The sequence below is a fragment of the Solanum tuberosum genome, unplaced genomic scaffold (assembly GCF_000226075.1).
Source record: "Solanum tuberosum cultivar DM 1-3 516 R44 unplaced genomic scaffold, SolTub_3.0 scf00134, whole genome shotgun sequence".
NCBI classification, from domain to species: domain Eukaryota; kingdom Viridiplantae; phylum Streptophyta; class Magnoliopsida; order Solanales; family Solanaceae; genus Solanum; species Solanum tuberosum.
In genome coordinates this window covers 155,080-164,408 of record NW_006239062.1, presented here as the reverse complement: position 1 = coordinate 164,408, position 9,329 = coordinate 155,080, and the positions used below count along the sequence as shown (strand labels likewise).

General features: G+C 32.5%; 1 protein-coding gene across 1 annotated transcript in view; it reads right to left on the bottom strand.

Moving 5' to 3' along the window:
- Nucleotides 1–3,258: 3,258 nt before the first annotated feature.
- The window catches only part of LOC102584525 (biotin--protein ligase 2-like), an 11,473-nt gene continuing 5,402 nt past the window's right edge, over nucleotides 3,259–9,329 (bottom strand). The window contains exons 6-9 of the mRNA XM_006351810.2: nucleotides 8,144–8,189; nucleotides 6,428–6,500; nucleotides 4,811–4,887; nucleotides 3,259–3,597 (exon numbers count right to left, since the gene is read on the bottom strand). Of these exons, the coding sequence (XP_006351872.1) occupies nucleotides 3,555–3,597; nucleotides 4,811–4,887; nucleotides 6,428–6,500; nucleotides 8,144–8,189 (239 nt within the window). The 3' untranslated portion in view covers nucleotides 3,259–3,554. The remainder of the gene's footprint in view (nucleotides 3,598–4,810; nucleotides 4,888–6,427; nucleotides 6,501–8,143; nucleotides 8,190–9,329) is intronic.

Genomic DNA, 9,329 nt, shown 5'->3' with positions numbered 1-9,329 from the left:
TGGGTAGTAAAGGATCATACTTTTTAGATGACTCCTTAAGTTGCTTTTTAGCATAGACTAGTGGATCCACTTAGTTAAGCATTCTATATGACAGAAAAGTATAGGACAGTTTTGGCAGCATGTGCAAGATGTTGTATCACCATTTAGGTTCAGAGTGGTGGTTGTCGGTTAGAGAAACTCCCACAGAACTATATTACTTTATTATATGAGTAAAGTTGAGTTTGTTATTGCATTTTCTTTAATGAACTAAGATGTTTTCCACTGTTTTACAAGCTTTCTATTTATTGCATATGTTTCATTGCTTTATAATTAGTTAAGTTTTTCAGGAGTTGAGTAAAGTCAAGCTAAGTGTTCCTTTTAGACTCTTTTTAAGCCTATGTTGTGTTTAGCATTCCAACTCTCATACTCGTACATTCAATGTACTGATGCTAGTTGGCCTGCATCTTATTATGACGCAGATTCAGGTAACCAGGATTATCACCCAGCGCCTCGTTGATCCAATTGAGCACTCAGAGTCAGTTGGTGAGCCTCCTTACATTCCGGAGGACTCCTTTTACTTTGCTTTCAGTATTTCATTGTTAGGATGATCAGGAGTCTTGTCCCGACATCTCTTTTTGTTTTAGAGGCTTCATAGACAGATAGTATTAGTTCTCTAGTCTTATTCATTTCATATGTATACATTTTAAGACTTGAGTTGCCGTTTTGGCTAAGATATTATTTCTTAAGTTATTGCATGAGTTATACTTCTTGTGTTTAAGTCTTCCGCTGAGTAAGTAAGCCAGGCCAAGGGTTCGCTTGGGACCAGCAATGGTTCTCGAGTGTTAGCCACGTCCGGGGTGTAGGCTCGGGGCGTGACATAGGTATTAGTAATGCAATGATTTTAATGCATGTATTAAAATGGTTAAAGACTCAATTGCCCCTCAAAATCTGTTTAATCTTATCCACCATAATTGTAGAGGGTATCTTTATAAATAATTTTTTTTAGCATGTTATTTTTAACGCTTCAAACCAAACAATGCACAAAAAATATATGTATAATTAATGCAAGCATTACTACAACTTGCACTTTATTTTTTGTCTTTTTAAAGACTAAATTAGGAGTTCTTACCTATTATAAATAAATAAAATTTACTAATAGTTATCACTTTAATTAATTTCAAAGTTTCAAATATTAAGATAAATTTAATAGCTAGTTTAGTATACGTACATAAATGATTACTAACAGGTGAGATAAATCATGAAATATGACTTCAAAGTTATTATTGATTACTAAGACTATTAAAATACACTAATAAAAATTATTAGGTCACAAATGATTTCTTTACTTGTAACAATAATATAAAGAATCTAAGTATTTAGCAATACAATGCCAAATATTTAGAAAGAACAAATTATTTGAGCTATTAGATATCAAAAAATGAAATATAGGCTATATTATTCTAAATTTTAGTCCAACCATCATAAAATTCCTAAAAATAATTATTTGAGTTATTATATACCAAAAAATAAAATGTGAGCTTTTTAAATTTTAGTCCACGTTACAGTGGCAAGATTTCTATTTTTCCTAACATGATTTTCCAAAATCTTTTGTGATTCATCTTGTTTAATTTTTTTTTTTTCTTATCATATATTTTTTGACTTTAATACAAGCTAATAAAAAATCATGTATAAATTTTTTACTTGTAACAATAACATAAAGAATCTCAATATTTGGTGATACAATCCCAAATACATTTTTCAAATTCTTTACTTATTATAAAAGTTATTTTTTCCCCTAAATTTCTAAATAACATAAAATTGCAAGTTAATATTATATAATATACAAATTAATGGACATTTCAAATAAAAATGAAATTATTAATGAAATGTAATTACATACAGACTCAACTTTCAAGATTATTACAATGCTCCCATAAATTCTCTATTAATGCATTATGGAGTTCAAAATGAACATTTTTATCCTTAATTATTTTATGTCTAGCTAAAGATTGTTCAAATTGGAGATTTTCGTGCAACAAGAACAACTACGAATAATTGAAAAAAGAAATCAACAAGCACAACCGCAATCACAACTACACTAATTATGTTGATCATACACTAATTTTTTCGAATATTGTTAAATCTGAAAATGACCTACCGGATTAATAAATTATTATTGTGATAAAATTATCATGTTATGTATTGTTATCTTGTATTTAAATTATTGTGTTATGTATTGTATTTTAATATTATAATTTTCATCTTATCATTTTAATTTTGTGCATTCTTCATAGTGAAAATTAATAATGATATCATCAAACTATATTAAAGTGACGAAAATTTAAAAAAATGAAACATTATTAATTCTGGATGAAAATAGTATATATTAAATAATATATTTTTAAAAAAATGTTATATTACATTTAAAATGAATTGCTAATATTAGAGATATAATTCATGGTATTCTATGAAAAATAATATGTTAATTACAAAAGAATAGAAATAATAATAAAATAATAAAAAAGTGAAATAGAGAGGTGAATAGTAGTTCTCCAAATTTGGAGAACTACTATTCACCTCTCTATAAATGGAGAATAGAGAGTCATTTAGAGAATAGTTGGAGAGCCCATTATCTACTTAGGTAAATTTTAGGAATCACATAGTTTTAATATGAAATTACAATCTATCCCTCTTTAGTTTGTAATTACATTAATCCCTTAAAAAGTAACACAAACCGGATACATAATATGTAGCTCAGATACATTAAAAACTAGCTCGGATACATTATAAAATAAATCGAATACATAATATGTAGCTCAAATACATTAATATGTAGCTCGGATACATTAAAGAAATAAGGGATTTTAGAGGTTTTTAGAAATAGAATGGGATATTGGAAATAAGGGAAACATAAAACATGTATTTTAGTAATTTTTCCTATCTATTTTACTCTCCAAATATAAAGAATGAAGAGTAAAATAGAAGTGAGTTGGAGATGGTCTTAGATACTAAAAAATAAAACTATAGACTATTCTATACCGAATTATTTGCCACATTAGAAGTTCAAATAAAGAAAAAATAGTCAAAACTTCCTTCCTAATTAATGTTTTTTTGAGAAAATTTAAAAATAGCAAATATAATAGACACAATAAGACTCTATAGCTATAGTTTCGATAATTGCACTCCATAACCATAATTTCATTTGAGGAAATTATAGCCACAAATGCAACATAAAATATGACCCCCAAGACTTTGAAGAGTTGCAATTTTTGCAAAAAGTGAAAACAGAAACTGTAAACCTTTTAGTATTTCTTAAAGTTTGGTTGAAAAACAGTGCCTTGAAGGAAATCTTCTCTGCAACTGGGCATAAATAAAGAAATTCAAGATACTGAAATCTTGGTTCCTATTAAAGATAAAATAAAATAAAATAAAGAATCAATACAATTTTGAGAAATGACTTTATGTGCAACAGAATCAGCTAATAAATAAGCAAATAAAAATAGAATACGTGAACTAAAAGTAAACAGAAAAGAGGATAAACTCTTTTGCTAGAAGGCACACCAATATGAGTCTCCTCAGCTCATTTTTCTTTTGATAAGCCCTTTGAAGAAGTCAAAACTGCATCCATGGAATAAAAACAAATTGTTAAACTACTAATGATCCAAGCAAACATGCTTAAATTAATAATTAAAAAAACTAACAGCTCACTACTGCCAAAAATAACCCAGACAATAGGATAGAACCAAAAACAGCACCCCAATGATGGTAGTTATTCTTATCAGAAAAAATGACCCCCCAGTAAGTAACCAAAGAACAGCTCATCTTTGTTTGTTTTCCTTTACGTAAATTTCCTAAAATAAAGCACACAAGGAAAATAGCAATTTTTTGAAATGTATACGCATTCATCTTTCGTTAAGTAGCAAAACATTGATTAGATAGTTCATTGGTTATCTGTCTTTTTGCCTTCTATACTTTTTTTCTCTATGGCAAGTGGGCTAGAGAAATAGGAAATCCTTTTTGCAACTCCAAATTTTTACCCTTATCGACAAAGACAAGGGGAGGGCCTCGATTCTCAACCTAATATATCAGCAACTATTACTCTTCTTCTTTGACCTGTGGATGTGAATCATAGTTATGGAACTAGCTCAGCCATGATGACTTCTGTACTTTTAGCTTTTTCTTGGGGTATAGAAGGCGTTGATCCTAGTCGAGGTAAATGAATCATACCCGATTCCAGGGAAAAGGCAAGGAACTTTCAACAGGCATGGTATGAGAGGAAACAGACCAACCTTAGGCCTCTTTAGCGACTCTATAGCTAACAGGTAGATGATACGAATAAGTAAATAGGTATTCACCTCATGTATTTATAACTAAAAAGCACTAGTGTTAACACAGCACTTTAAGGCAAATATGTGAACTGTATAATTGTAAGGATCGTCTCACATCCAATCAAGCATTATAGTTACTGAGTGGAGAAAAATGAAAAAAATGTAATTTTCATTTGATTTCTCCGGGATACTACTGTAAACTCTAATTTCTAAGACTTCATTGATTTTGGTTTCAATAAAAGGGTCCACTTTTCGTCATTTGTACGTTGTAAAACTATCCCCATCCCAACTTAAAGATCTTACCTTGATTTTGGCATGGGTGATAATGTGAGCTAAAACTTATAATAGCCGGATAGAAATGAGTCCAAAAGTAGAGAATTAACTTTTTATTTTGAAAATTTTGAACTTCTGAAAACTGAAGTGGACCCGATTACATAAGAAATTAAAATAACAAATTTACATCAGATTTAAATCTGTTGACAGTTGATAATCGTAAGACAAACCTGTTGCCATCTGGGTGTAACTCACACATTTGACCATCATCTGTGATTCCTAATAAATACCCCGAGGATGTCAAACCCTGAAAGTACAATCATTTGTTTATGTAGCTAATTACAGGGATAAAACAGTTTACTAGAGCAAGGACAACTAAGACAAGTATGAAAATTATATGGTACTAATCAAAACAGGAATTTAAATAAACTTCAGAGCGTGTTCACTTCATGGGGATTGATGAGGGGTGCCAGCTTCAGCTGAGTGATTATAAAAAGAAAAACAATCAACAAATATCACAAGCATAAACTAAAGGGTGGCACATGTCACATCATGGAAGGGAAGAATCAACAATCAAGGATTCAGTAGTAACATAGATCTTCTACAGGTTCCTTACCCTCTTCACAAGAATAAGAAGTGGTAGCTATTCATGACCTCTCTTTTATCTGTTCAGAGATCCTTCATTAAACTCATCCTAGATATCACTTCAGTTTCCTATACTTCACTCTAACTCAAGACGTTGAACCCAGTTAACTCATGGATAGCATATTAACAAAATCAAATTGAGAGGTTAAAGGGGAAAAAAAAAAGATATTTGGTAACTGGTACATCGCACTATAACTCCATATTTTCTTAAGAGCACACTATTCCCTAATGTGTATTAGGAGAAAAGTCACCCCTAACAACAACTAGGCCTCTATAGAAAGCAAGTCGGGATTGGCTAAGAATCCTCATTGACCATGTCGTTCCATGTGAAACTCATCTCAGACAAGCATTGCGGCTTGCGCAACATAAACAATTAAATAGAAATAAAAAAGACTAAAAGTTCTCTATTTTCTATTGGGAGAAAAATATATGACAAGACTAAGAAGCTCCTAGAAGACGCACGACCTAAAGTAAATGTATTGATTTTTCTCTCCATCGGAACAGTAGGGCCGTTATGCTCATCACTAAACTTGTTGAAGAAGTGAAATAACCAAGGCATATCTTTTTTATCAGAGGCTGAATCAATCCTTTCCCAAATCCCAACTAACTGATATCAGCTATATCATCTTTCTCTTCCATTATACTCTATTTTTTCACCTGATTTGCATGGCTCGTAACGGAAGAAAATTGATGTGTTTATTCATTTATAATTCAAGTCTTTGGAACAGTTTTAAGGAACTCATAGTGTGAATGGTTGTTATAAATCCTTTAACAGTTTCAAGTGCTTAAGTGGCCATTAAGGCTTTCACTCTCCTATTCAGATAATCCCAAGAGAAAGATTGAATGGAACCCATCGACTTAAGTACTAAGCTCAAAAACATCCAAAAGCACCCCAAAACCACCATCTTATCTTTCTGCAACACTCTTCCAAATTGATGACTTCACAGTACTAATCTGGTGCACTCCTCTTTCCGTGCATCTTAACATGTAATCCTGCAATGTATATTATAAGATATACCTGTTGGAGTTTAAATAACACATCACTGTCAAGAAGCAGCCTTACTAGAAATTGATCTCGGAGTTCAAAAAGAAATCATATTATAACCAAAAATAAAGAGTGACAAGGCGTAATACTGAAAATTGAATAAGAATAATACTTTATTTCTCAGGACTAGTAACCGAGATAGTCCACTCAAACCAACCTGAATGGTGACTACATTTTCAACGAATTGGTCCTGATCATCGCTTCTATCCTGCACAATAACCCTCTGTCCACTGCATTTACATGAGAGGGCAGAAGAATCACAGTTAATAACTGAAGAGAAAACATCTTGTTAGACTTAAATTCAGCACTCAATAAGAAAATGAAGTGGACTTCACACCGACTTAACCTGTATAATGGTTGACCAGATTTAACAATAGGTAAGCAGTCAAAAGGAAGAACAAAATGGTAAATAATTAAAATGAACCATGTGACAACCAGAAGAGTTTACATGTTCCGTCCATTAGTTGGTTTCATGACAACACATGTAAAATATTTCTACATCTGAATAAGGAATGAACATCATGGACAACCACGACATCTCAGACTCAAATCTCAGCGAAGGCAAAAAGAGTAGGTAATTTCTTCCCATCTATCCAAGCCTTGGTGGATAGAGACACATGGTTATATGATACCTATACTGGTGAAAGGTAGCAGGCACCCATGGAATTAGTCGAGGTGCACACAAGCTGACCCGGACTCTAGTCCTCTACGGTTAGCAAAATTAAAAAATAGGGAATAAACGACATGGACCATACATTGATTATGTGATGTCAAGTGTAGCAGCTAATCAACTCCCTCCAAATACATTTGGGATTGCTCAGAGGTTAGCTTTGCACCTTCTTAATTTCTGGGTATGCATTAGTATACAGTAAAGGATTCGAGCTCCATCCAACTTCCTCTTTACCTTTTTCTTTAGATATGTGAACTTGTTTTAATATAAAAAGAAGGATAACATTTTCACCAGAAGTCCAGAAGAGAGAAAAAGAAGAGAGCCGAAGGCCAGTCGAGGAGGCAAAAAAATAACATATGACCATTTCTGGGAATTTGTAAATAAACAAAAACATCTGGAGGGTCCCCGAGTATTGTTCTCCGCCCTTCTGCTCAATTTCATGTTAATTCACTCTTACAATACGAGGATCTACCTTCTCCTTTTGCTGAGGCTACAACTTTAGCTCCACAGAAGTATACAGAACATTTTTTTCTCTTCACGTCTCAGTTTTTGGAGGGAGATTTGCACTACCATTCACCTCACAGTCCACAAGCTTTTGTCCATTTTATGCAGGATGAAGCTGTGCTAATTTTCTGTCATCTGATGGACAAGGAAGGTGGCATTTCTTGAACCAAGTAGTCCCATGCATCTTCAGCTTTGTCATAGCTATCCATCAGACGTAAATCTACCATACAACCTTCCAGCCACCAAAGAACCATAATACCTAGGCTCGGACATCAGTTCCAGTACAAGTACATTGAAATCTTTGTGCATCATTACTGTGTTTGAATGATACAAGTGAACTACCAAGGCCTAGGTCCATTTTAATTTTGTTTAAAAGTCCCTTTTGTAGTCAGGACTCAGGAGAATGATACAATCCAGCGATCCACAAGTGTTATATCACACAAAGCTTTTCTTTACTCATCTAGGAGCAGTCTTGTCCTACCCTATGACATGGTAAAAGAATTTGAGTTTTACCTACTTTCTCCCATCAAAAGCACATTCAAGCATAAAAAGAAGCACACATGTGATTAGAAGTGAATAAAGGATCAACTTTACAGGATTTCTATAGCATAAAGTTCTCTGCTTGGTAAAAAGCTTCAAAGTGGAAGAGTAGCAGCATAACAGATATTGGAATCTACAGTAACATATAACAGTTTCTACCTGTGTAACCAAGTCTGATAGTACAACTCTTCAAGAGCTTGAAATCCTGCATGCACACAGCAAAATGTATCACTCTTTTCATTACCATACCACGATATGCAGAAGCTCTTCACCAAGAAATCACTCCATGATTTCCAGGTAGAACGGTTCTAAGATAATCACAAACAGCAAAATGAAGTTGATAATAAACCATAAAACTGAACTTTATGAATTCGAACATTGCATGAGAATCTAATACACAACGTCCCAGAATACCACCAACACTTCAAAATTTCTATGGATCTCTAAGCTGCATAAGCACCTAATACCCTGGATGACAAGCTCAACATTAACCAACCCAATGCAAAATATAAAAAGACTATTCTCATTACTGAACCTCCAACTCATTTGCTGACACTGAAATATCATTATTCTCCTTATCAAAAATATCATTATTCTCATTACTGAACCTCCAATTCATTTGTTGACACTGAAATATCATCTCAATGGAAAACTAAGACACCGAAACAGGCCAGCTTAGGAAAAGGCACAGGCAAGTGGAAATAGAGTCCAGCATATGATGCATTCTGATATCTTTTTTTGAGAGAGGTAACAAAATGATAAATTTTGATATTAGCATTGAACTATCAATGGGAAGAAAGGTTGGTATTATTTGATAAACCATTTTTTGGACACGTTTTACATACAACTGGTAAATTACAATCTCATCACCATCAACCAAAAACTATGCTTAAAATTACTGAATCTTCCACCAAGAACCAACTTAGTTTTTCCACTAAATATATATAAACAGTTTATAGAAACAAGGACACCTCACATTCATATTGGAAGTAGGGGTGTTCATGGTTTGGATAAAAACCGATCCAAACCGAAAAACCAAACCAAACCGATTTAATTTGGGTTTTGGTTTGGTTTGGTTTTAGACTGTTAAGAACCGATAGTATTTGGTTTGGTTATGATTTTGTTCGAAAAAATTTGAAGAAATAACTGAACCGAACCAACAAGTTATATACATAAATTTTATTATTATACATACATAATATATTATATTCATAAACAATTTTAAAGATTTTATATATGTTTCATCAAAATTTATTTATAATTTACTTATGAAAGAAAAAATGTCTAAGGTGAGAACATTTTTCTTATTGGTTTCATGTATATGAGTGTCTATGGAAATTCTTTG